Here is a 27,647-nt window from a genome sequence, read left to right on the forward strand (position 1 = left end):
TTTATATCATATAATATAATAAAAAATAATAATTTAATTTGGTAGAGTTCATAACTCGTGTTACGAGGTTGTCAAGTTGACTAAAAACCTGTTTGGCTCTGCGGTTGAACCTGCGTTTGACCAAATTTCAATTATTATTTTTTTTGCTAAAATTAAGTGCGGTTTGTACTTTTTGGATCGTTTTGATGTGCTGATGTCAAAAATGATTTTTAAAAAATGAAAAAACATCATTGACATGTATTTCGGCACGAAAAGCTATTTGAAAAGCAACCACTACCACACTGTCAAGCACGCTTTAAATATCAAACAAAAAGTTAAATAAAAACTTTTCAAGTTTAAATTGTTATATCAAACTCTATAATAATACCAAAAAGTTTTTAACAATCCAACATGTTTTGTTTTCAAATACTTGTATCCAACATGGAGTGAAAGTGCTTGCTAAAGTAAGATAAAGTGGAGAGGTGATGGTGAATATTCCTTTTTACCATGATGGTGAAGATTTTTTAAATTGACGATTTGATGTAAAATTACATGTAGTTCGAAAAATATGTAAAATTATTTGAAAAGCTATTAAGCTGTATATGATATCAATTTGGTAAATTGATTAAAAAATTGCTTAAATTAAATAATATTTTAATGTAAATTATATTTTTTTTCTTAACCTTTTTATAAAAGTTTTATTGGTTTTTAATTTTACCATTCAATCTAAGTATATTGTGTGTTATTGTTTTTAATTTAGTCATCATTCTTTGAATTTTATTTTTTTATTTTTGTTGAAGTTAGTATTTTTTTCAATTTAACCCTCTAATCAAAAACTTATATACCTTTTCTTTTAGTTTCTTATTTTTATCATTGCCTTTTTTTGTAAAAGTTTAATTTCTTTTAAATCTAGTTCTTTAATTTCAATTCGTCATATTTTTTTTTTAGTTTGATCATTATTATTTTTTTCTTTCCTTTACTCTTTTGTAAAAGTTTTATATCTTTTCAACCTAGTCATTTAATTCCAATCTATATATATTGTTTTTTTAAATTTGATTCTTATTATTTTAATTTCTTAATTTTTTCAAAGTTTTTTTATAAAAATTTTATTGGTTTTAAATTTCACATTTCAATGGTGTTATTGTTTTCAATTTAGTTATCGTTCTTTTAAATTTAAATTTAATTTTTGTTAGAGTTATTTCATTTTCAATTTAACCCTCTAATCAAAAAATCGTGTATCTTTTCTTTTTTTTATTCTATTCAATTAATTTAATGCATGTGTTTATTTTTTTATCGTCTGATTAAATAAAAAAATTATTTTAATTAAGAAAATTAAATATCTTGATCTATACATGTCTCTTGATGTTTTCAATTTTTATTTTTAGTCATTGTTTATGATACTTTTCACTTATTAACACAGAATTCTCAATTTATTTAATTATATGTATTTATATATATATATATATATATATATATATATATTTTATTTTCACTTATAATTTTTTTAAATATAAAACGTGCTGAAAAAGTCTATATATAAATTTTTTTGTTGAGAAAAAAAATATAACCGGTAGTGAAATGCGGGTCAAATATCTAATAAAATTAAAGGAGTGTGTTTTATATTGTAGTGTAGGTGTCTTTCAAAAGTGATTTTTGCTTAAAAATATATTAAAATATATATTTTTTTAATTTTTTATTATATTTTTAATATAAACACATAAAAATTATTGAAAACATTAAAAGAAAACATCAATTTGATATTTTTTCATGACAAACACACTTTTAAAATGTATCTAGAGCCTATTTGATATTGTGATAATAATTTTATTTTAAATGTGTTTTACTGGGAAATGTATTAAAATTATAATTTTTTATTTTTTAAAATTTATTTTTAACATAGATATATTAAAAAATATATTTTTTAAAATTTAATCTTTTAACGAACCACAGTTAACCAATTTCCGAACATGTTCTTAAACGCAGTAACACGGAGAAATTTCGCCGCCTCTCAGCCACTTCCTGTTTTGTTAGCCCTCCTGCTAAAACCTCAGCCCCTATCTTTCTCTCTCTAAAACCCCTCTCCCCCCTTTTTATACATCTACTAGCATACACCTACACACAACTAATAACAACAACAACATATAGAGCTGCGATTGGATTGAAGCTTTTTTCGTCACTTAATTGGTAATACTAATCAATAAAGAATGAATGTTTAGTTTATTTCCTTGATAATTTCCTTGCTTTTTAGGAGCCCATTTTTCATTTCTTTCTTTCTTTTATGTTGGTTTTGATTTCTTTGATTTTTTTTTGGGTGTAGAATAGTGTTTATAGTGCAAAGTTTTGATTTTTGGTTATGGAATTTGATTGATTTTAATTTTTATTAACCCTATAGTTTAAAATTGCATGTGTTTTTGGGCTTTGAAATAGTTGATTTTTATGTTTATCAATGTGGGGTGGGATTTTGGTGTTTGTTGACTGGTCTCATCAGTTTTAAGGTGAAAGTGAAAATAGATTCATCAACGCTAGTTGGTGCTACAGGATTCAAGTTTGTTTATGAGTGTCCCCTGTGCGCGCGATAACTCAAATGGTTACTTTAGTTCATTTTGCAATGATTGAAACTTGAAAGCTCCTTTTGGCTTTAAAGCTACCAGGTTGGAACTTTCCTAGACAAGCAAGTGCAGGAGGATTTAAAGTCTTAGAACACTGTTTTCTAAATGAAATATGTATTCATTTATGCAAGAGTACTTACAGATGCACTCATGCACACACACATCAATGAATGATTGCATTCTCTTTTGTGCATTCGGATTCTTTGGTATATCGATGATGTTTTCAGTTTTCACTGAACTGGGTATTCTTTTCATTTTGAAAGCTAGTAAACCTTATTAAGTTGTCGAATTAGGAGGTGAAAATGGCTGGGAAATCTAATAAAGGGAGGAATCGGAGAGGGTCCAATAACACAACAAATTCTTTGGAGCCAGTGGCATCATCGAATGCTCCTGTGAAGGATGACATAACTGCTTCAGAAGCTGTTGTAGCTACTCTTAATGAAGTATCAGCTGGGAGTGAATCAACTAATGGCTCCTCAGAGATAAAGGAATCTGAAACAGCAAATTCTGCTAGTGAAGCAAAGCAAGGTTGTTTTTATGATATTTTTTTTTGCTTTCCTAAACCTCATAGTGTTTCGCTAACGGCATGGTTTGGTAACATTACTATTTCTCTGCCAACCCAACCTAGTGAAACGGTTGCACCAATCATTTGTTGAAATTGAGCTTAATTAAATGCTGCATTACTGGTTTGTAATCTTTATCTTTTGTTTTGTCACACATCTCATGTGGTGTTTTCCCTATGAGTGCAGGTGATCTTCATCTTTACCCTGTCTCTGTCAAATCTCAAAGTGGCGAGAAGCTTGAGCTACAAGTGAGCTAACTTGTTCCATTTAGATATTTTATTGTTTTATAGCACTCTGTGCATTGGGTAGTACAGGTTTTTTCTGTCACCATTCTGCAATGCAGAAGTTTTTTTTCCCTCCTGCTCAAACAACTAACTAATGGCCTCAAGTTTTAAATATGCTCTTGCTCTTGGCACGTTATTTGCTTATTTATGTCAATCAATTGATAAATAATACAAAATCGCAGTTGAACCCTGGAGATTCTGTCATGGATGTAAGACAATTCCTTCTTGATGCTCCTGAGACCTGTTTCTATACATGCTATGACTTGTTGCTGCACACGAAGGATGGTTCCACTCATCAACTAGAAGATTATAATGAAATATCTGAAGTAGCTGACATTACTTCTGGTGGTTGCTCCTTGGAGATGGTCACCGGTCTGTTAGCATTGCTCTCTCTTTTGGTAGTAGAGATCCATTTATGGACGCTTCTAACATGGAAAGTTTTTTGGCAGCACCATATGATGATAGATCGATCAGGGCACATGTTCACCACACAAGGGAATTACTTTCACTTTCTACACTTCATGCTTCATTATCAACATCCCTTGCTTTAGAGTATGAAACAGCACAAAACAAAGCTCCGGGTTCAGGTGGCTTGTGATATTCATCCTAAAATCATTATCATTCTCCTTTAATTACTTATAAAGTATTTCTTAACCCTTCATTCAGTGCCAAAGATGTTCATACAATGCCTTTAATGTAGATACTGGAAAAACAGAGGTCCCTGAGCTTGATGGGATGGGATTCATGGAGGATGTTGCCGGCTCGGTTGGTAAATTGTTATCATTCCCAACAAAAGAAATCAAGTGTGTGGACAGTATTGTGTTTTCATCCTTCAATCCCCCTCCAAGCCATAGAAGGTCCAGCCCTCTCACTCTCTCCTCTGACTATTTGCACAAAAAATCCAACATTTCCCTTGGAGTGTGATTTAGCAAAATAATTTGTTTTTTTGGTTGCCTCTCCAGGCTTGTTGGGGATTTGATTTATCTGGATGCAGTAACATTGGAGGGTAACAGATATTGTGTTACTGGAACCATAAAGATGTTCTATGTCAATTCAAGCACAGGGAATGTCCTTGACCCAAGGCCCAGCAAAGCTACTTCTGAAGCAACAACCCTTGTTGGACTCCTGCAGAAAATCAGTCCTACGTTCAAAAGAGGTAAAGGAAGGCAATTGAGAATTTATATTTTATTTAGGCTTGAAGTTCATTTCTTAGTTCTGACTTTTGAATAATATGTTTCCTTGTGTGTTCCTATTTTGAAGCTTTTCGTGAAATTTTGGAGCGTAAGGGCTCTGCACACCCTTTTGAAAATGTACAATCTCTCCTGCCACCGAATTCATGGCTAGGATTATATCCAGTTCCTGGTTAGTTGAACTTTTGTATTCTATTTTGTATATTTATGGTATTTAGTTCCTAAAGCTGCAGAACACTGCTTTAACTTGAATGGACATTCTTCCTTGCAATTTTTAGTGTAAATCAACTAGCCAGGTATTTTGGCTTCTTTTAGATGGGGTACCAGCTGTACTTCTAATCTTGATTAGTTTTGTTTTTTTGTTGCTCACTCTCAAACTTGTCTAATTCCATCCAAACTTCAAACTCTTCTTTCATTTATGTCATTGCTTTGTTCATTTAGAAACATGGTCCACCTGTCATAGATTTTGAGGAAGTTTCTGTTGGTATTTTTCAAGTAAAGTAAGCTTTACCTGAAAGTTTATTTCTCTAAGTTGTGAATTATAATCTATGCCTCACATCATTCCTGGTGACAAATCTTGAATTCAAGCTTTGATAAGTTTTAATGAGGCATCCTTTATGGGAGTTGGGGAGGGGGGTGTTATGGTGTTGTAGCTACATACTGGTACAAAGCATTGTGGCACAGGAAGTCAGAGGAATAATTAAAGAACAGAGAGATGAAAAGAGGCAATTGGAGGAGAAAAGACTGGATGGAGGAGAAGGGATCTCCTCTTCCGAGTCTGATCAGTTTTTACCCTCATGGAAGCTATTCAGTTTCACATCAATAAGGCTTTTCAAGCTTAACAGCAATAACAACCAAAAGAAATAAGATAAAATCAACCTGGCTATGTATCTTCCCTGAATTCCTGTATCTGTCCTTTTTTTTATTCATACCTTGATTTTTTAGATAGTGGTTTTTTCTTCAGGATTAAATTTGGCTGAAATTACTTATTTAGGTACCATGTGATCATGTATATTTTCAGGCATGCAATGTAAGAACCGGCTGCATCAACTAATTAATTGTTCTGAAAAAGTTTTTGTCCTGAAAAGATAATTAGAATTTTATTTGGTGGTGAAATTTTATAATAAAATACATTGGATATATATGCTACTAAAATGAAGATCAATACAGAAGAAAAATAGGGTTTTGAAGTAGAATTCAAGGCACTGTAGCCCCAGTAGCATGTGATAACATGGCACCAAATATGCACTTTTGGATGAATTGGCTGCTATCCATAAAAATGACAGATCTGTGGAACTCAGTGGTTCATTTGACATCTCACCTGCATAAGCTTCATGGAATTTTTTGGGTCAGATCACAGACCTGATGCAGCCAGAGCGGAGGATGCACTAACTCTTTCGTATGGTAGTGAGCTGATTGGCATGCAAAGAGATTGGAATGAGGAGTTGCAATCCTGTCGAGAGTTTCCCCACTCAACTCCTCAGGAAAGGTATACTTGTCATATGTGCTACTACCTTTATAAAGTTATGCATGTTCTGTGCTGTTTTGTTTCTACAATGTACAATTTCTTTATATAGTTTCATCCTCTATCCCTTATCAGGGTGGTTTTGTTGCAGGATCTTGCGTGATAGAGCTCTCTACAAAGTGACTTCTGACTTTGTTGATGCAGCAATTAAAGGAGCTATTGGAGTCATCGGCAGATGTATTCCTCCCATAAATCCAACAGATCCAGAGTGCTTTCATATGTTAGTGGGACCCTTATAACTTCTGAATTTCTATTCCATCCTTGAAGTCAATGCTATTTGCCGGTTTGAGCATTGTGTGATGTATTCTGCATCTTTATGTTCTTATGAATGATTACGGGCTATGCTAGCTAAAATGCTATTTCTTTGAGAGGTTTGTGATCATTAGTAAACTTTTCCATAATATCTCGTTCTTGTTTATTCTTATTCTAGGTATGTTCACAACAATATATTCTTCAGTTTTGCTGTGGATTCAGACCTTGAACAGCTCTCCAAGAAATGTAATTCAGATGCTAGTTCAAAGACTGAGAACACTAGTTCTTCAATTAAATCATCTGAAAAGGCCACTACTAATGGGGTGAAATGTGATGGATCAACCGCAGAAGTGATGGAATTGCCTCTCGAATCTTCTGAGCCACAGTTGGCTGAGAGTGAACAAGCTACATATGCTTCGGCAAATAATGATCTGAAAGGCACCAAATCCTACCAGGAAGCTGATGTCCCTGGTTTATATAATCTTGCCATGGCCATAATTGATTACAGGGGTCATAGAGTGGTAGCTCAGGTGTGCATCGTAGATGCAATTCTTCTTTGTTTCTCGCATTCGCCCTCGCACTCAAATTCACATACGGAAACACACTCACATGCACGCACCACTTTTAGTCAAACATGCATGCATGCAGTTATCATTGAAGTTATATAAAAAAGGAATGCAATTTTAGGCAAATTGCTCTCTTTTGCTGCTTGACAAAATTGGTGTCTGCTTTTTCTGTCATCATAGGTTGTATGATTACTTATTTGCTAAAGATTGCTCTTTCTCTCATCTTAGGGAAAAAAGAATAATATCGCAAATCCTAATCCATGTTGCATTTCCCATTGCATTGAACTTCCTGTCTTACTTGACAGCCAGTGGTCATTTTTGTTGTTCCTGTCTTTTCTTTTTTAGACTTATTTTTGATGTTGTTGGCCCTATTATCATCCCACTCTTCTTTTGAATTTTGTTTTAGAGTGTCTTACCTGGCATTCTTCAAGGGGATAAATCAGACTCTCTGCTGTATGGTTCTGTTGATAATGGCAAGAAAATATGCTGGAATGAAGATTTTCATTCCAAGGTGAGCAGAAATTTAAGTTGTCATTATGGGTTGATGGTAATGCATCATTAATTGAGAGCATCTTGTATTCAGGGTAGATAATTTTGTTATTAGTCCTGGGAAGTATGTTTGTATCTGGCACCAGCTAAATATCCTGGGCAGCATGCTACATCCAAACATTAGTATGTTCTCAGATTTGTATATCACACACTTTCTCGTTAAGTACTGATCTCTGTGCGACTCAGGTGGTTGAAGCTGCCAAACGCCTTCATCTAAAGGAACATACTGTCCTAGATGGATCTGGGAATGCTTTCAAATTAGCTGCACCAGTGGAATGCAAGGGCATTGTGGGTAGTGATGACAGGTGAGGCGATTGATCTGCTGGGTTTTTATCTTTATAGTTTCTCTTCACTTCTATCACTTGGTGACCTTTTCTCTGTCTTCTTTATTGCCTTTTTTGTGTTATGGTAATGATTAATGGTGACACCATCAGTATGGGAACAGACTTACATGGCAGCTGATCCTTTCGTAGTTGTATTTTTTTTTCACTAAAATATGAAATGAAAATCAAAGAATAAATCAGCATTTGCATTACTGTGCTTCTATCTGTTTAATAAACTTTAAGCATCGAAGTACTGTTGAGTGGAGTTCGGTGGTACCACATGTTAACATCCATAGAATATTCATTCTTTTATAAGCGCTTGTTATGATTGGTAATTTTATTTCTTTTATCAGGCATTATCTACTGGACTTGATGAGAGTAACTCCTCGTGATGCAAACTATACTAGACCTGGCTCGCGGTTTTGCATATTGAGACCAGAATTAATCACTGCCTTCTGTCAGGTATGTTCGTGTGGACAAAATAATTTGGTAATCACCGGCTTATTTCTGCATGTTCATTCTTTTCTTTTTTTTAACGGCGAAGGCCGAAGCTGTGGCAAGGTCGAAGAGTAGACCTAAATCTGAGGGAGGGGTTCAAGTGGCTGCTGATTCTACAGAAGTTGCTGGTGCTGATAAGCAAGTTAAATCTGAGGAAGCTGCAGTGCCCATCAACAATCAAGTAAGATTGTTTGGCAACCTTTTCTTCACTTCTGGAACCATGCTCAAGCTAGAATAAATTGCACTTTATGAGGTTCATGTGATTGAAATGCATGCATGCAGGGGGTCATCTGGAGGGTTCCTATGCAATTGAAATGTTTGTTTGTTTTATTTGGTCCTAAATGCTGCAACATGACACAGTTGTGACTGAGGGTGGAACATTCTCTTATTATATCTGAAGCTATACATAGTTACAGTGTCATGTTCAAACAGTGACATATGGCTTCAGATTTCTTTGGAGGGCAAGTGTAAACTGAATTTTGTTATAAATGTCAAGTGCATTTTATTGTAATATGTATATGAACACTATTACCCACAAGTGTGTGAGCACTTATTTGAATCATGTGGCTTTTTGCGTTCGTCTTCAGGAGATAGCTAAAGAAGGGAAAGCTGACACTGTAGAAGAAAGTGCTCCTCCTCCTGCTGGAAGCTCTGAATCCCTTGAAGAAATACTTTTTAACCCTAATGTTTTTACTGAGTTCAAGTTGTCTGGGAATCCAGAGGTGAACATCTAACCTTTCAGTTTTCTTATTGTAAATCCCACTATCTATTTGAATTTGCTGGTGTTCTTAGTGACCAAATACCTTTGTTACCAATCGTGGCCCAAAAGCTGTTTCGGTAGCCACACAGTAACACTAAACAACTAGGAGTTCATATTCTTTTTTCAATTGCCATTTATCAGGAGATAGCAGTGGATGAGGAAAATGTGAAGAAAGTTAGTTCATATCTTGCAAATACTGTACTTCCAAAGTTCGTCCAAGATCTTTGCACACTTGAAGTCTCACCCATGGATGGACAGACTCTTACTGAAGCACTACACGCTCATGGAATTAATGTTCGCTACATGGGAAAGGTAAGCTTATACATTTATTTAATGCTCTCTAACATTTGTGCCAAGATTCTGACAAATTTGTCAAATAACAAGTTTTGTAGCTCAACTTAAATTTGATTTATTAATATAGTGATAGCAGAAGTCACTATTATTTAATCTGTTTTCTGTTATTACATTTGACACAAATCAATGATTTCTTTAGGTTGCTGAAGGGACAAAACACTTACCTCATCTATGGGATCTTTGTTCCAATGAGATCATTGTCAGGTCTGCAAAGCACCTCCTCAAGGTGATCAGCTTTATCTGACCCCCTCAAATGCCACGTATTGCTGTTCTTTCTATTTTTCAAAAAAAAGGTGCTGACTAACTTTTGAAGGTCTTCAAATTAATGCAAGGCCTATTACCTGCATGTTGACAGCATTGTGTCTGTAGTGTTTTGGCAACTGGGCCACCCAGTTTTCTAAGAGAGGCATTTTGTAGTTCTCTAAAGTGTTTTCTTAGGATAATTTTGCTCCAGTTAATCACCAGTTAGTTGGTATTTGGTCAGTCCAGGCCAGGCATCTGTCTTCAAGTGATTTTGTTGCATGTGCAAACCTGTTTGGGACAGAAGCTGCTTTTGTTCTATCCTTTCTAATGCATTATATGTGCATCTTGTCATTAATTGGCAATAGATCTTTGAAGCATACTGTGGAAAAATGCTAATGTGCTGCAGAATACATCAATTAGATCAGTGACTCCATGTGGGGCCCACTGATCTAATGGATAGATTTTTTTGATGGATTTTTTTGGGGACGAGTCTCTGGTAGGCTGGACTTGTTATTAATTGTGCTTCATTTGCTGTTAAAATTTAAATTCTCCTATCTAGTTACGGGGATTGGTGGCTGTTTTGATTCATCAATTTCATTTTACATGGGCAAGAACAGCAAGCTGTAATTGCGTAATCAGAATAAGAAATTCTGAGTTTTCTTATTGGCATTTGCAGAGGACACTAAATATGAAAAAGTGCACACGCAGGCACATATATGTCCTTTAAACCCGTGCCTCTGGTACTAAGCGATTGCCTTTCTCCTGCCTTCTTTTTGTTCTGTTGATACAGGATCTCCTCAGGGACACAGATGATAATCATTTAGGGCCAGCAATCTCTCATTTTTACAATTGTTTCTTCGGAAGTTGTCAAGCTGTTGGTTTGAAAGTTTCAACTAATAATTCACCTTCAAGAGCAACAAAGAAAGTATGTCTGCAAAAGATTAATAGTCATAATTGTTTTTCAGTTACTTCCATCACACATTGTATTTGCTCCTAAGCTGTTATGAGCTATACTTCTTAAGGCCCCCATATGCTTTGTTTTCCCTTCTGACCATTCCATTTCCCAGATTCGATAGGTCGAATCTCACAGGAAGAGGAAGACTTGTGTTTAAACTTGAAATATTTTTCCTATCATATCTAATCTCTTTCATCAATGTTTAATCAACTGGTTTCTTATGTTGGAACACTTGCAGGAACAAGCTAGCAATCATTCTTCAAGAAAATCCTCTAGGGGCCAAACAAGGTGGAAAGGAGCATCTGCAAGAAAGAACCAATCCTCATACATGAATGTTAGCTCAGAAACTCTATGGTCTGACCTTCAGGAACTTGCAAAGCTCAAATACGAGGTATCTTTTACCATCATGTGGGTTATATAATTTGAGATTAACTTGAAATTGAATTAGTCCATTTTCTTACATGGCTTTTTATTTGACTTATGAGAAACATTGTGATTATCATTTGTAAGGGGGCATTATTCTATTACCTTAGCGCTAAAATATAAAATGCGAGTATAATATGCTGGATCTAATGTTCTCCTATGTATAGTTTGAGTTGCCAGAGGATGCGAGGTTACAAGTGAAGAAAGTCTCAGTTATACGTAACCTTTGCCAAAAGGTCCGTTTCAGTTCCTATGTCATCCATTCATATTGACATACTTATATTTTTCGATGGAGTTTTCACAATGATTGATTTTTGGTAAATGTCATTTCCATCCTGTGCTGCCTGGAACAGTTTTTTTTTTTTTTTTCTTATAAGTATATGTTCATTAGTGGCCATAAATGCCCATGCTTCTTTTTTCTTCTACCACTGTGATCATGGTTTCCTATTATTATTATTTTCTTGCCAAAGAAAAACATTTTATGTTTGCCTTTGGGGTGCTAATTGTAATTATATTCTGGTACTTCAGAATAGACTGATGAATTTCATGTTGGCTTGTGGTTGACATTCTAAATGGAAAATGGTTTGTGTTTTCTGTGGTTCCCATAACAGGTGGGCATCACCATTGCAGCTCGCAAATATGATCTCCATACTGCAATGCCTTTCCAAATGTCAGATATCTTGAATCTCCAACCTGTGGTGAAGCATTCAGTTCCTCTATGTTCAGAAGCCAAGGATCTTGTGGAAACAGGAAAAGTTCAACTGGCTGAGGTATGTCCTGGACAAGGTTGCCTTCATTAGTGGCCTTGGATGATTGTACTGTGTTGATCCTTCAAGAATTAAATTCTTTGATTGGGATAATGTTTCTTCCAGAACAGTTATAGGTTTTTAGCTTCAAATTTAGTTGTGTTAAAATCCTATTTGAGCATGGGTTAAAATGGATTTCATCACACCATAATTTTGGTAAAGACAGTATCTGAAAAAAAAACGGAATATTATTCTTTGGTAACCTATTTTCAAGTAGTATAGCCTTGCATGGTGGCAAGTTGCAAGCCTAGCATATGATCTTTGACTTTGTGGAATGTAAAAACATTTCAGAGAATATGCTACGTGTGTCTTGAAAGATGTTTGTGGTTATTTAATACTGTCGCTTTCTTTTGCTTCAGGGGATGCTTAGTGAAGCCTACACATTATTTTCTGAGGCATTTTCCATTCTTCAACAGGTATGTTGTTCTTTTTTCTTCATCCAGTTAGGAAGTCTCTGAGATAAATATCTTGACCATTTTTTTTTGTTTTCCATTTTTCAACAGGTATTTTGTTCTTTTTTCTTCATCCAGTTAGGAAGTCTCTGAGATAAATATATTGACCATTTTATTTTGTGTTTTAGGTGACTGGTCCAATGCATCGTGAGGTTGCTAACTGTTGTCGGTAGGTATTGTTACTCAATAACCAAACAATTCTTAATTTCTGATTCTGTTTCCTTGACTTTTTGTCAATGACATGTGAAATCATGCTTATTTTAACTATCTGAGTATACTTTGAAAATGCAAGGTCATCTACAATAATCAGACCCAACTTCAACTTGCCTTTTCTATTCAGCAGTGATTCTCTGTTTATTCTTTTGCACTTGAACTTGAATATTCAGGTACCTGGCCATGGTTCTGTACCATGCTGGTGATATGGCTGGAGCAATCATCCAACAGCACAAGGAGTTGATCATAAATGAACGTTGCCTGGGATTAGACCACCCTGATACTGCCCACAGGTGTCATTTCCTTGCCATTTTGCCCTTCGTACTAAGTTAATTTGCAGTGGTGTTGTTATTTTGCTGTGCACTGACAATTGTCTGACAAATTTGCAGTCTGAAATTCTTTGAAAATTGAGATATCTTCATTTCAGTTTCTGCATTCAACAGTTGGCAACCTGTTTAAAATTTGTTTGGTTGAATTGGCTCACTGTGTTTTTGCAATTATGCAGTTACGGAAACATGGCTCTCTTTTACCATGGACTGAACCAAACAGAACTTGCACTGCGGCACATGTCTCGTGCGCTGCTCTTATTGAGTTTGTCATCTGGCCCAGATCACCCTGATGTGGCTGCGACCTTCATAAATGTTGCAATGATGTATCAGGACATTGGAAAGATGAACACGGCTCTTCGCTATCTGCAAGAGGCCTTGAAAAAGAATGAGAGGCTTTTAGGAGAGGAGCATATTCAAACTGCTGTATGCTACCATGCTCTTGCAATCGCATTTAACTGTATGGGCGCATTCAAGCTATCACACCAGGCATGTTTTTGCTTGACGTTTCTTTAGTATTGATTTTCTCTGATATAGAGAAAGCACAGATGACTGAATTAGCTTTTGCTTGTGCACAGCATGAGAAGAAAACCTACGACATACTTGTCAAACAACTTGGTGAGGAGGACTCAAGGACACGAGATTCCCAAAACTGGATGAGCACATTTAAGGCACGAGAACTGCAGGTTGATGCAGTCTTTCAAGAATGTTATTTTACTCTTCTGTTTCTCAGTTTCTGAACTTTTAATATATTTTTCTTTACAGATGAATGCGCAGAAGCAGAAAGGTCAGACATTGAATGCAACTTCTTCTCAAAAGGCGATAGATATATTGAAGGCAAGTGTTATTTAATTTTTCTTTGATTTAATCTGATGAGATGGTTTATTGGTATTTAGATGATGGATGTGGCCATTTTATCATTTTTGTGCTTGTGGAAATGGTTCCCTGTAAAACATAAAGCATGCCCAAGCAGTTGTGCTAAAAAACGTTGTGCATTCATCAGAAATTCTTTGTTTTGCCTGATACAATTTTCTTCCAGTTTTGTGTAGTCCTTACATCTCTAATTAGTAATTACATGAATTAAGTTAAGTGACAAGATGTATAGTCTCTTTGTAAGTGTCTGCTGATGTCTATTGGAGACCAGAATTTCTGATGTTGATTTGAGTGTCAGGCTAATCCTGACCTGCTGCATGCATTCCAAGCTGCTGCTGCTGCTGGAGGATCTGGATCTGGGAGCTCTAGCAGTTCCATTAACAAATCCCTTAATGCAGCAATAGTTGGTGAAGCCCTTCCACGAGGGAGGGGAGTAGATGAACGAGCTGCTCGTGCAGCAGCAGAAGCTAGGAAGAAAGCAGCTGCTAGGGGGCTCTTGATTCGCCCGCATGGTGTTCCTGTACAAGCTTTGCCACCATTCACTCAGCTCCTCAACATCATTAACTCAGGGGCGACTCCAGATTCCATCAACAACGATGAAGCAGGTGGAGTGAACAATGAAGCTAATGGACAGTCTTCTAATGACCCAGTAGATAAACAAAAAGATCAAACATCAGGGAAAGATCAGGCTCCTATTGGGTTGGGCAAAGGCTTAAAATCATTAGATGCCAAGAAAGAGAAAGCAAAGGCCAAAGTTGCAGCTTGAAGTTACGAGGCAGAGATTGGATTGATTAGTGGCAAGGCTTAAACAATTGGAAGTGTTCGTATGTCTTGCCATTTGGTGGGGGGGGCATCCTTTCATAATCAATTACTGTGGTGACCAGCCGTCAACTACTCATAGAAACTGAAGAGTACCGAGGTGTGCCAAAGAAACCATCTGTATTCGATCTGTCCAAAAATCACCCTCGTGGATATAATTGATTGAGCATGCATGAGGATCATGAGATGCAAGATAGATGATAAATGACATGTTGTTATGTAGGTACACTATATAAATTGATGATTAATTTTCCAGCAAGTTAGTTTTGTAACTTCAACTCAAAAATTAGTTTTGTAATTTGTTTGCAAGGGCTGCTTGCTCTTGGCACCCTTGCTCTGTAAGGGATAAAGCATTGCCACTTTTTTTTTTAATTTTTTATTAATGAAAATAATATATTTTTTGTTTTATAGTAGCCTTGTGATGGAAAATAACACTGCTAGTTGCCGTTGCAGCGTGGCATACTGAAAGATTGGCGCCTGTTTGATGTTGTATTCGTTGTAATCGTCTTTTCCACGACGAGGGGTGGGTGTAACTATTTATTAGCCTCGTGTTTATTTGATACAGGTTTTTTTAACATGTTTTTAAATATAAAGAATTTTCAATCATAAATTAAAATATTTATACATGTATCAAATTAAATAAATTGATATTCAATAAAAAATAATAATTAAGATCAAGATATTTGAATAATGTATTCAATTATGTTTTGTTTATGAAAATAAATTTTTTATCTAATCAAATAATTATTTATAGTGAATTGAAGAAAACTGTAAATCTTAATTATCTAATAATCTAATGTTGAATAGTAAAATAGAAAAAAATATTTTTTAAAAAAAACAGCAATGAAAAAAAAATCTAGATCAACTAGAGTTAATCTGCTAATCCTGCAACCATAGATATAGGATTGAGATAGCCCCATAAAAAAATAAAGATCAATCTCTAAAAAATAAATGTTGAATCATAAAATAAATTAAAAAAAAAAAGATAAAAAAAGGACCAAAATTAACTTTTATTAACCTTCGAAAACTGTAATCATGGTCATGAGGCTAGGATTAATCGCATAAAAGGCATATAACAAAAAATAAAGCAAGATACTGAATAAAAAAATTATTGAGTGATGAAATTGAAAAAATAATTAAAAAAATAGCAATGAAATTTTTTTTTTTGAGTCAATCCATGTTAAATCACTAACCCCATAACCATAGAAATAAGATTGAAATAGCTTCACATAAAGAAAAGTAAAGAAAAAAATCACGAAGATCAATTAAAAAAAATAAATATTAAAGAATAAAATTAAAAAAAATTAATTTATAAAAGGATCTAAAAAAAGATCAAATTCAACTTGTGTTAAAAATCTCAATAAAAAAAAATATTGAAAGATGAAATTGGAAAAAAAAAAACACAATAAAAAAGGATAAAAAAATAACAGTATAAAGAGGGGACTAAATTCAATATAAAAATAAATTAAAATTAAATGTTAAGGGATAAAATTAAAAACAAAATTCAATTAGTAAAAGGTTAAAAGAAATCAAAAGAATAAGAACAAAATCTAATTAAACCAAATGAAGAGGGATGAAATTAAAGAAAAATATAATGTCGAGGCTTGAAATTGAAAACAAAATTTAATTAGTAAAAGGTTTAAAAAAATCAAAAAAATAAGAATTAAATTTGATATAAAAATGAAATTAAACCAAATGATAAGGGATAAAATTAAAGAAAAAATTAATTAAAAGAAGATAAAAATAAAATAAATAGTAATCAAAATAATAAGAATCAAATTAAATATAAAAAATAAATAAGATGATACTTTAATACTTTTACAAAAAAAAAAACAAAAAAAAAAAGAGAAAAAAAAAAAACTCATCAGAGGCAAGCCACCATTTCATCGCGTACATGTATCGTACCATTAGAAAGAGAATGTTGGCGTGCTTCCAAACACCGCTATAAGACGTGCATGTGCCGCCTGAAAAGTGTGGACGACGCCTAGTCTCTGATGCATGCGTGGTATAACAAAAATAACAATAGTAAAAATGGAAAAGTCTATAAAGCCCTTATCTGCCAATATAAAAAGACCCACCATGATTTAAGAGTTTCTGTTAATATACAAATAGATGATCATTTTAGCATTTTACCTGAGTCATAACCAGTCTCTCGTTTCCCTTTTTCTGCCAACCTCCTCTCCCTCTCAAGTAACAATTCCCTGTAGCTGCTGTGGCTAAATTTCCACAGGCCGTAGGAGCCCCTCCTCTGCTCCTGAGTCCTGTTTTCCGAGATGGAATCGTCGTCTAGAAAATTGTCCTGGGCTCATTCCTCCATTAAATTGTGGCTGGCTGCAGGTATTCGAGTTCATGAAGTTATGGAGAGGATTATTTGTTATGATTTTCCTAATCTGATGTGAACGACTTGCATTAAACTTGATTGTACATGAAGTTTAGTTTTAACATGCTAAAAATGGGAGCAAAAAATAATTTGTTTAGGCAAGAAATAAAGTAAAATAGGATGTGGGATGATACTCCACGCGCGAGGTTAATTTGTTGAGTAATTTAAATCTCATATTTAAACACCTAATTGTTAACTCATTCGTGTAATTAGAAATGGCAACGCTCTGCGAGTTCGCTAGCGTTTGGCTCTGCTGTTCAACCTGCTTTTCAGCGAATTTTAAATTTTTTTTTTTTTTTTGCTAAAATTGAGTGTGGTTTGTATCTTTTGGATCGTTTTGATGTGCTGATATCAAAAATGATTTTTAAAAAATAAAAAACATCATTGGCATGTATTTCGGCACGAAAAGCTATTTGAAAAGCAACCACTACCACACTCTCAAACACCCGTGATCCCATCAGTCATCTCTGAATACATTTTTAAGAGCTTGAGTTCTCTATCCATCCTACACCTACACCTACACCTACACCTACACTACTTGGGATCATTTTCTTGAAGTCTATTAGCCATGCCTTTACAACATAAAATTGTGTCCACCATAAATAAATTAATTAGATTTTCATTACAAAATTGAAAAATAAAACTCATCTATACAAAAAATAAAAAAAATATATATGAATCAGAAAAAATCTTTAAAATTTAAACACATAACAAAAAAAAATAACTATTATTTAAAAAAGATTTTTTTTTAAAAAAAGAAAGAGTATTAATATAAATATAAATATAAAAAAAAATTAGAGAAAAAATTCATAGAAAAAAGCAATAATTTTTTTTTAAAATAATTTAGAAAAAAAAAAAGCAAAGGCTAGGCAACCTGCCCAACCCATGTCGTCAAGGCCCGTGAAATTAGGCTCTTAATTGTTTTTGGTTGCAACTAGGGCTGATGATCGTCCACCCCAAATTTGTTTGAAAAAAAAAATAGACGATATGTCGTTTGATGTGGTGGCCGAAAAATTAGGACTTAAGTTTTTTTACCAAAAAATATGTTTTTCAATCCATTTTGACCCAAAACACCTTAGAAATCATGATAAACCTATTCAATGCCTCAAAAAACCCAAAAACCTTCCCAAAAAACAAAATAAATCCGTAATAAAAAATCAAATCAAGCTCATATATGTTTTTTAATGATATTTTAAGGTAAAAAAAACACCTAATATGAATTCCCCTCATCAAATGGAAGCATTTAGCACAAACATCAACTATTTTGATGGTCTAAATCAGGGTCAACGGTATTTTTCTTTCTCTATCGCTAGAATCTAGTGATTGTTCTCTCTTCTCTTAATCAGGGACTAAAAAATAAAAAAAAATAACTTTTGTACCAAAATTGAATTTGAAAAAAACAAAGGCACCAAAATCATATAATTTACATTATTTTTAAAGTTAGAGGATCAAAGTGTATCTTTCTCAAAACTTCTAGCACGCCACCCATGTTTGGGTCATTTTTAATTTCGATTCTTTTTCTTCCAATTCCACCGTTACCTAAGAAATCCAAATTAATTTGCTTTCAATCAGGATCAAATCAACCAAAATAAAACTTTGAGGATCAAGATGAATTTTTTTAAAAAAATAAATAGGATCATCCACAATGTTTTGTTATGTTAGGGGATGAATATTGCATTGTGAAATAATATTAAGAACATTCTAACATTTTAATGGGGCACCAACAGGCATCCAGGTTGATATACAAAATCCATCTGAAATTCTAACTGCACTAAATCAAACTGCATACCCATTCAAAACTCTATTAAGGTTTAATGGAGTCCAATTATGATTTGGATGGTAAAATCCCCATTTTAAAACAGTGCTGGTAAGTGATTTCGAGTTCCAATGAAAGAAGGGAAAACTGACCTCTTACCATGCAACTGAGGATCCATTGAATATCCTAATGAAGTCGTGTAAGAAAAAAACATAACATCGGGATTATTTACCGAGGCAGAGGGGCAAGCTAGATGCATCTCTACACCAGACAAGTAGCCGAATAGGTTCCCCAATAGTAAAGATAATAGCCAAACCACACTTGAACAAGCTGAGAACTTCAAAGCTTAGACTGATATTGTTGGGATGACAGAATATTTACCATGTCCTATTCATTATTTATCGATTAAGAATAATGAGAAAGAAATTTAAATATTTATAAACTTGACACCTCTTCAATTGTATGCCGAATGCATAGATGCACGCACCAGCTTCACAATCATTCTTGTAATTCATCCAAAAAACAAGAGGGGGCAACAATCATTGTGGTACAAACTACAAAATATAATATATGTACAAAGTCAAGCTATCCAATGGAAGGCTACCATTTTGTATCAAATGGGGATGGTGATTTGTTGGGGGGAAACACACCATGCAAAATAAATAGAAAGTCAGATACATCTCAACTTTTCTCCTACAAAACTTCTGAAACAGGATGGTTATTACCATTGACTTTTTTCCTGTCCTTTATCATTCTCTTGTGTTGCATAATCTTCTAAGCAATAAAATGGGATGATGAGCAGAAGAAAATATTACCCTGGTCTCACCCAGATGCTCCAACAACACGTTTTTCGTATTCACCATGTTCTTCTTTGGCAAACTCCTCAATCAATTCACGCTGTCTTGGGGTCAAATTTCTGTAGCAAAATATGTTTTCTGTAAAGGTATTGTCTACCACTTGAAAAACTAAGGAGCCAAAAGGATGGCTATAGTTATCATATATTACGCATTGCCCATACTCGCCATCCAAAAATTATGGGCAAAACAGAACTTAAAATCCCTATATAATTCTTCATTCATCCATTTCTAGTAGTAGGCAGAGCAGCAAATACATCCAAAAGTTGAGCAGAGTTAAATAAATTGACAAAGAAAAGACCAACTCACGATGGAATGCTGACATTGAAATGCACAAACTCATCACCAAATGAATACGAGCCCCGTCCTTTTATCCCTGTCAGGAAATACAACGAAATTCTTACTTCATCACAGACAAAAGCAGAGTAACAGACCACACACATGAAGGAATAAGGAACATCCCTGAGAACCATAACAAACTACTGAGGCTTTTCCAAATTTATCATCATTAATTCAGTATTTAACAAAAAATTATAGCAGATTCTTGGATAAGATCTAGGATAAGGAAACAAAAGCCACTTAAGAAATTGAAAACCATAAGCTTGGAGGTATGCTAACAAGATAACCTCCAGCAGGAATATAGCACCGAAAGCTATCTAAGACAGGTGTGAGGAGAGCAAGAACTGGCATTCATCTCACCTTTATTCTTCAGAACCACCTTCTGACCAGGTTGGGTGCCAGGGCGGACCTGAAAATATATAACAGGTTAAGGAAAAGATGAGTTAGTTTATTTTTTAGAATAATCAAATCATGCAAAATGATTTCCAACAAACCTTAAGTACAACATCTCCTGTGAGAGTTGGAACCTGGATGGTTCCCCCCAAAATTGCCTGCAAATAGCAATTGAATGAATTTTTGCATTAGGCATAAATACTAAATAGTTATGATTTATAATAGGTATATATCAAAACAAGCTGCAAATTCTATATGTTTCTGCAAGAAGACCATCTGAACCGAGTGCCACACTTTATTTAAAAAAGGAATTTGTAAATGAGAACCTTGAAATGTACTGAACCACATAGCAAACAGGAAAGGATTCCCGTTCATTAGAATCTTAGTATTTTTCTAGGACCATGAAACACAAAAGGTTTTACCTGAGTAATGCCCAAAACAGCATCAACATGAATGTTAGAGCCTTCTCTGCGGAAAACAGGGTCTTCCCGGACCTGTGGGGGGGAGGAAAATAACGACTTCAATAACATGGAAAATGAAATAGCTGCAATAAGATCAGAGGAAGTTGACAAGCATCACAGGAGACTAGACAGTCTAAGCACAATAGAAGCACACAAGCAAAGAGAGCAAAACAAATGAAAGAAAGAGACAGCAAACCACCAAAAAACTAAAATTTCAGAGAGCCAGGAGATCATTCAGAGTGGAAAAGGACAACTAAAAAAATATATTTTTTCCTTAAAACGCTAACTTTCTATTCATCTTTCAGATGTTGTCATAACCCTGCATAAAATTCAGCAGACAAGGTGAATCTACCATCCATGTCACACTATTCTCTTTCCTGATTCCCCCATCCAGCTTGCCAAGCAATCAATGACCATTGAATAACCATTTAAAACAAAAAAAAGAAACAAAACTCATCCAAGAGTTTGCCAGCAAGAAGGCAATGTGAAAACTAAAGCAACATAGTCTGCTCCTTATGCCATGAAAATGCAGTAAGAGGAACAACCATCCATACAAATAAAAAAGGCACAAAAGAAACAAAATCATATAAAACAACATCATGCTAAATAATGCTGTCAGGAAATGTTATTGTCCTTCATCTCCACACTACATCCTAAAACATCACACTAGTAAGCAAAGAAATAGGGAACACACAAAAATAGCAGCACAAAAATATTAAACAAGTTGAATTACCTTGATTGTCACATAGAGATCACCAGGTTGATTTTTCTCTGGGTCTGCTCCACCACTTTTATGGATCTTCATAGTCTCATTGTCATCCACTCCTGCAGATGTCAAGAAACTCAAATTTAATCACCAAATCCAGCAAAAAGTTCCACATGGGAAAATGGGCAACCGAATATATAGACCATTTTCATAGTGTTTCCAGAAACCAGAAGTTGAGCTCACTGGATAATGTCCCTATCTATATATTATCCCTAATAAGTGTCTGGGTGTAAAAATAATGACTGGAAAGAAATTCTGTTTTAAGACAGAAAGCAGTCAACTTTATCCCCCATTTATCCACTCAAGGACTTTTTACTCTATTTTCACACCAGTAGCATGTTCAACACCAGGAAACTACGCTTGGTACATGAGAAACCATGTCCGCATCCCTCTTTCTTTACATATTTTAAATCAATTAAAGAGACTTTCTTTAGTCCAAATTCCAAATTCAATTCTAAGGAATAAGAATCATTTTGAAAGCCAGAGAAAACAAATAAGCAGATCTAAAATGGTTCCGTTCAATTCACATGGAAAGTCTGTGCAAGTCTTTTTTATTTTTTTAAAGCAAGATTGATTTGTTCTAAAAACAATTCCCTCCAAAACAACTCAACCAGAGCTACACCTGTCTTCCAGAATACCAATAAGAAAGACAATGTGCAAGATCAAAGAAAGCTTGTCATGAGCAATTGCATTATCACACAGGTCTGCAGGAAAGCTAGTGTACTGTAGTAAATCTTGAAGGGTATTGAAGCTCCTAATTTAACCTTGCCTAATCTAGTTTTTTTTAAAAGGAAAATCTGTCAATTTTATATTTTATTTCATAAATGGTGTTAGGATGATAGAGGAGTTTATTTGTCAGATTAAACAAAAGCCCTGACTCATTGCTATCATTGTTTAGGGTTCTTCTGTTCCACAAATAGTAGATAGCTAAATATAATTGTTGAAACTAATCTAGCCTTCATTTTTTATTTCTTTAACTTCATGGTTCATTCGAGCACCCAAGAACTCGAGCTTGAATGGAAACTTGAAGTTCACATCTCTGGTTTATTTAGCTTCTAACTGCTTTTGGTACCATAACTAACAAATCTAGAAAAGCACTCAAGGAAACAACCACACTATCCTTTGTTTCATATGAGATGCCTAATGTGAGAAACAACAAAAATAACTATGATGTACCATTACAAGACCACATTGTGTGGAGCATGTAAGAGCGCTATCCTTGGGCAGAAAATAAGACCACAATATTGTACAAGACCGGAAATTTAACAAGATGATTCAAGATCAACAAACAAACCCGTTGGAATGTTCAACGAAATTGTCTTTGATCCTCTCACTACTGTGTGTCCATGGCAAGACCTGCAAAAGCTCTGACACCAACAGTAGTAAAGCATATGCATTAATATTAAAAAACAAAACCAAGGGACTAAGACCCATCATTTCATCAAATTTTGGAAGAATTGTTTAAAAATGCGTTGCCAAAGTTAATCAAAGCTGCCAGATTGCAGGAATTCAGAAGCCAAAATTAATGCAATCATGCAAAACAGTTTAAAATAAAAATTCTTCACTAGTGCCCATGTATAAAGTAATACCTTATCAGGTTGTTTCATGAACAAAGAAAAGGTTTTAATGCTTCCCAGAATTTTGCTCATAAAAAAATCAACATTTCCTAAAATTATTTAAAGAAGACTTGCAGACCCCAGATAAAAACAGATATTGATTCCCGTACCGAAAAAGTTTGCCCAGTTCCACCACATTGATCACATGTCTGCTGAAAACTGAAAAACCCTTTTTGCATAGATATCTGCAAATGTAGGAAATGTTACATGTTAGTTGGGGAAAACACCCAGTATTTCCTGAATAAGTAACATCATCACACATGGTCTTCAGCAAGTAAGACTAACCATCCCTCTGCCTTTACAGCGTTTACACATTTGAGGTTTCACTCCAGGAGGAACACCTTCTCCACCTTGGAAAATGCAAAAAAAAAAAAAAAAAAAAAAAAACATGGCCACGCATTCTTAAGAAATTACAAGAGAGCTGCAGTTATGAAAACATAAATCTCACAAAAAAAGGAAAAACTGAAGTCATGATGTTTGTAAATGCTATAAGTGAAGATAAACAAACCACAAGTTTCACAAGGCACATCGGTCTGAAATGTGATAGTTTTGGTGCATCCCTGAACAGCTTCCATGAAGGAAAGTTCAACAGAAACCTATCCATGATGGTTTTAAAAAGAAGCTGAAAATCAACATTAATTCTAAGCCAAAAAAGAGAGCACCAATCAACGTGATGGAAATTCTAAGAACCTTGACATCTTGGCCAGCGACATTCTGTCTAAATACATTGCTGAATATCTGATCTCCATCAAAGCAAGTGTGGTGTCATGCACAAAAAAAACATGTAAAGTTCATCAACTGTGAAAATCCGTTGTTTAGAGAGGGGAAAAAAGACAGAGAAGACCCAAACCACCCCCACTAAAAAATAGGAAGAAAAAAGGCAGTGGCAAATATATTTCTCCTCATATTGCATTAAAACATCCATTGTGTGGCAATTTTATAAGAAAGCACCATACATAAGGTCATATACTGCAATGCAGTGAAACGATTTTAATTGCACTGCTAGCTTAATAGTTCTGGAGGCATAACAAGGACCCAACAAACTCCAAGAGTCTGTAACTGCACAGAATGTAAATTCTCACCCTAAGAAAAGGCTGCTCTTATTTAATTTAAGATTTGGATATGAGCAGAATAAAACCACAAGATAATTGACAATCAAAGAGACAATTAAATATGACAGAATCAAAACAAAGGAAAAGAAGCTGGAGAGTAATTACATCTTCCATTCTGAAGTCCCCAAATGGACTCTCAAATCCTGGTCCACCAGGCTGATAGTTATCTTGGTTTTCAAATGCGTCATGGCCTAGCTATAAGTTTGCAAATATAACAAACATCAATATAGATATTAACAGAAGAGGGTCATTACATTACATATGATTAAAGAAAAAAGAAAGAAAGAAAGAAGTTGCAAGGAAGAGAATTTCAGCATATTCTATGGATAGAGTACCTTCAAAGAGGAAAAAAAGGGGGGGAGATAACAAGAGAATATGGCAGATGCATGCATGCAAAGGTTGATATTCTTTTTTTCTTAAACTTTGCAAAGTATGTGAACTTCATCCAGGCCAAAATGAATGATAAAATTTAAAGACGTTCATGTTGTATAGAATAAAAGGCAAGCAGAAGTTTAACATACACCACCAGGGGAGGGTATAGTTTCAGGCTAACAGGGCGAAATGAATGACCTTTTCACATATTTGCGATCGAGTGCATGGAAGCTTCAATTCTTTTTCTTCTTTTTGAAAAAGTAATTACCTGTTATCTTGGCCTACCTGTTGGGGACTAGCTAATCTAAGTGACCCTAAAATTCCCTAATCTTCCAGATAATGCCCAATTGTTAAGCTAGAACAGATGCAATTTATACCTGCAAGAATGAGATCCTTGATTGTTTTTTTGGTAAGAAGTTAGCAACTCCTATTTGAAAATACAACTTTTTTGTTGGCTGGGTCAGGCACACAAGGCTTGACAAGTTCTTGAGATTACAAACAGAAATTGCTTTTGCAGGTTGACAGTTGACTACTCAAGTAAAATTATCACGGCGAGGGGCACTAAGAAACAAAATCCAAGATCATTCTAACAACAATGACCTATCCATTATAAACTATAACCTTTCCATTTTTCACTGTGGTAGAGCTTCTGGATGGTGCTAATTAGTTGTCGCCCTGCCAAGTTTTTTGGATTTATTTCACCAGTTGACCTTATCCTATATACTATCCCTAGACTAGGCAAGTAAACAACTGCATAAGACATCTTACTCTATTGGCTAGTTATAATTCTGAATAGGGGGGTTTCAATATTTATGCATGTAACAATTCCCAATTAAGAGCAACCATGTGATGAGCTATAAACCTCTCACTTATATTGTATGTAAATCCTCTCCTCTTATAAACACTCATACTGCCCATGTTTTCGATCATTCATTAATACTGTATGTTACTTGGTTATGAGTTATACAGACATTCATTTTCAACTTATTTAATAATATAAACACAGTTAAAATTAAATATGAAACCTGATCATATTGTTCCCGCTTTTGGTCATCTTTCAAAACCTGCAACCAAAACAAACAAAAGTTTCTCCATTCAGTAGTCTATGTAACTCGGTTAGAGGAAGGGACAAAAATTCTGGTCTGCAAAATTTACCTCATAGGCCTTTGAAACTTCTTGAAACTTCTTTTCGGCTTCAGGATCGTCTTTGTTTGTATCAGGATGGAGCTTCTTTGCCAGCTGCAGAATGGTGCTAAAGTGAAATCAGAAGACAAATTACACAAAGCTTAAAAAAAAGAAAAAGTTGCAAAGTAAAAGCTGTAATCCTATCACAGTATAAAGAAAAAACATTAACATGCAGACCTAACACCCAAATTAAAAGAAATAAAACATGAGAGTTGCATTATTTGGACTGAAATATGCACGATTAGGAAAAATAATGAAAAGAATCTACCCCATAAGCAGTCCTAACACCCAAATTAAAAGAAATAAAGCTTGAGAGTTGCATTATTTGGACTGAAATATGCAAGATTAGGACAAATAATGAAAAGAAAACCTACCCCATAATAAGCTTTCTTTATATCAGATGCACTAGCATTCTTGCCAACACCAAGTACATCATAATATTCTCTCGACATATGAACTGACCAGAAAAAAAAGATATAAAACATACATTGTTAGCCACACAAAATGCCGCGGAAATATTTTAGAATAAAACGATAGTAAGCAGCAACAGCATAAATGTTACAGCAATTGCACTTCAACAAAAGAAAACTTGTACTAAATATAGTACAGGGTAAATTTAAAAGGTAAAATATTAAAAGCAGGACATGTGAAATACCAGAGCCATGAATCGACCTCGTAGCACCAAATTTCGCATTTAAAGCTCCCAATTGCAACCAATTTGTTTGGTTAACTGCGAAATAAAAAAAAATCAGTACCAAAACCCCCCCCCCCCAAGAATAGCAAAGAAAATGAAAAAAATAGAAAGATTAATTCCCTTTTCAAGCCCAATACACAGAAACAACCAAAAAGTTTAAAAAATAAGCTGTCTAAGAAACCAGACAAAGAATCTGAAAATAACCCATAAATCAAAACGCTGGAAGAGCAAGAGAAAGAAACAAAACAAGTGCAAGTTACCATTTTTAGGAGAGTAATTGCCAATAAACCTAACAGGATTACAAACCCCAGTGGTAGTACTTAATCTTCTATAACTCCCATTCAATACACTCTTGTGTACCTGCAATATATACAAAAAACACATTACTTAAAAATGTAAATTAAAGCAATTCATTCAAAAACTGCAAATAAATAAGCAAAATCATACGGAATTAGCAGATTCTTGGAGGAGGTTAAGGGAGAGAGAAGGGCGAGCGAGCCAACCAACAAGCCTGGCGCTATGAGACCGAACCATTTGGTGGGTTCTTCTGTAGGGTTTGAAAAGTCTTGATCTTTCTGGCAATTTGGTTCTTTTTCGGTTTAGGGATTTTAGGGATGGGGGCTTAAACCCTACAAAAGCCCTAATTTTTTAGATTGGAAGGTTCCAGGAGTTAAGAGAGGGAGGGAGTTTTTTCGTTGGGGTTTTAAAAACAGAATCTAGAAAGTAGAAAGTAGAAAGAGAGAACCGTACGGGCCTATGGCTACGAGGGCAAGGGCCAATTTTGTTGGATGGCAGACCCTTTCTTGGGCTCTGTTTTCTGCTACAGTGGCTGTTTAGATTGTGTTTGTTTTTCAATGGCTACTTCTGCTCTTGGAACAACAACGTTTAAAGATTAAAACTGTTTTTTATTAAAATTTATTTTTTAATATTTGTAAATTATTTTAATTGATATCAAAAATAAATTTAAAAAATATTATTATTTTATTATATCTTCAAGCAAAAAATACTTTGAAAACTAACATCTATTATTCTTTCAAACATCCCCTTAACTTATTTGGGAAAAAGAACTTATTTGACACCATAATCCATTAATGTTTTTGAAAAATTTTAAAAATTTATTTTAAAGTTAATTTTTTTTATGTTTTTATATTATTTTA

At 34.5% G+C, this 27,647-nt stretch overlaps 2 protein-coding genes across 3 annotated transcripts; one reads left to right on the forward strand and one right to left on the reverse strand.

Annotated features, from left to right (window-relative positions):
* Positions 1–1,955: 1,955 nt before the first annotated feature.
* LOC7463868 (clustered mitochondria protein) lies at positions 1,956–14,970 on the forward strand. 2 transcript variants are annotated; one of them, XM_024582977.2, is made up of 29 exons: positions 1,956–2,163; positions 2,852–3,116; positions 3,338–3,399; positions 3,618–3,807; positions 3,885–4,022; positions 4,136–4,292; positions 4,398–4,591; positions 4,696–4,797; positions 5,979–6,114; positions 6,242–6,370; positions 6,581–6,932; positions 7,375–7,479; positions 7,704–7,822; positions 8,194–8,302; positions 8,385–8,519; positions 8,926–9,060; positions 9,240–9,410; positions 9,592–9,678; positions 10,486–10,620; positions 10,889–11,041; positions 11,241–11,309; positions 11,685–11,843; positions 12,239–12,295; positions 12,460–12,500; positions 12,718–12,837; positions 13,050–13,359; positions 13,449–13,556; positions 13,636–13,707; positions 14,042–14,970. In XM_024582977.2, the coding sequence occupies exons 2-29, from the start codon at positions 2,891–2,893 to the stop codon at positions 14,507–14,509; spliced, it is 4,239 nt and encodes a 1,412-aa protein (XP_024438745.1). In that variant the 5' UTR covers positions 1,956–2,163; positions 2,852–2,890; the 3' UTR covers positions 14,510–14,970. The 2 variants fall into 2 exon arrangements, with proteins under 2 accessions (XP_024438745.1, XP_024438748.1); XM_024582980.2 differs by having other exon boundaries at positions 2,882–3,116.
* A 4,145-nt stretch (positions 14,971–19,115) lies between these two features.
* Positions 19,116–27,307, reverse strand: LOC7480098 (chaperone protein dnaJ GFA2, mitochondrial). Its single transcript, XM_002299925.4, has 18 exons — positions 26,938–27,307; positions 26,751–26,850; positions 26,452–26,526; positions 26,171–26,253; positions 25,767–25,850; positions 25,637–25,675; positions 24,345–24,434; positions 23,818–23,865; positions 23,636–23,723; positions 23,413–23,477; positions 23,238–23,312; positions 22,806–22,878; positions 21,479–21,570; positions 20,707–20,778; positions 20,386–20,442; positions 20,252–20,300; positions 19,862–19,928; positions 19,116–19,614 (listed from the first exon to the last, which is right to left on the reverse strand). The coding sequence occupies exons 1-18, from the start codon at positions 27,022–27,024 to the stop codon at positions 19,521–19,523; spliced, it is 1,338 nt and encodes a 445-aa protein (XP_002299961.1). The 5' UTR covers positions 27,025–27,307; the 3' UTR covers positions 19,116–19,520.
* Positions 27,308–27,647: the final 340 nt, after the last annotated feature.

This window comes from Populus trichocarpa, chromosome 1, assembly GCF_000002775.5.
Source record: "Populus trichocarpa isolate Nisqually-1 chromosome 1, P.trichocarpa_v4.1, whole genome shotgun sequence".
NCBI lineage: Eukaryota > Viridiplantae > Streptophyta > Magnoliopsida > Malpighiales > Salicaceae > Populus > Populus trichocarpa.

Excerpts from the sequence above, each read along its gene's own strand:
- LOC7463868 (XM_024582977.2), top strand. The coding sequence starts at position 2,891 with ATGGCTGGGAAATCTAATAAAGGGAGGAATCGGAGAGGGTCCAATAAC. Across the intron at positions 4,592-4,695 it reads CAGTCCTACGTTCAAAAGAG|CTTTTCGTGAAATTTTGGAG; the intron begins GTAAAGGAAGGC and ends CCTATTTTGAAG. Across the intron at positions 10,621-10,888 it reads CTTCAAGAGCAACAAAGAAA|GAACAAGCTAGCAATCATTC; the intron begins GTATGTCTGCAA and ends GAACACTTGCAG.
- LOC7480098 (XM_002299925.4), bottom strand. The coding sequence starts at position 27,024 with ATGGTTCGGTCTCATAGCGCCAGGCTTGTTGGTTGGCTCGCTCGCCCT. Across the intron at positions 23,866-24,344 it reads GGGACTTCAGAATGGAAGAT|ATATTCAGCAATGTATTTAG; the intron begins GTAATTACTCTC and ends GATGGAGATCAG. Across the intron at positions 22,879-23,237 it reads GAACTGGGCAAACTTTTTCG|AGCTTTTGCAGGTCTTGCCA; the intron begins GTACGGGAATCA and ends TGTTGGTGTCAG.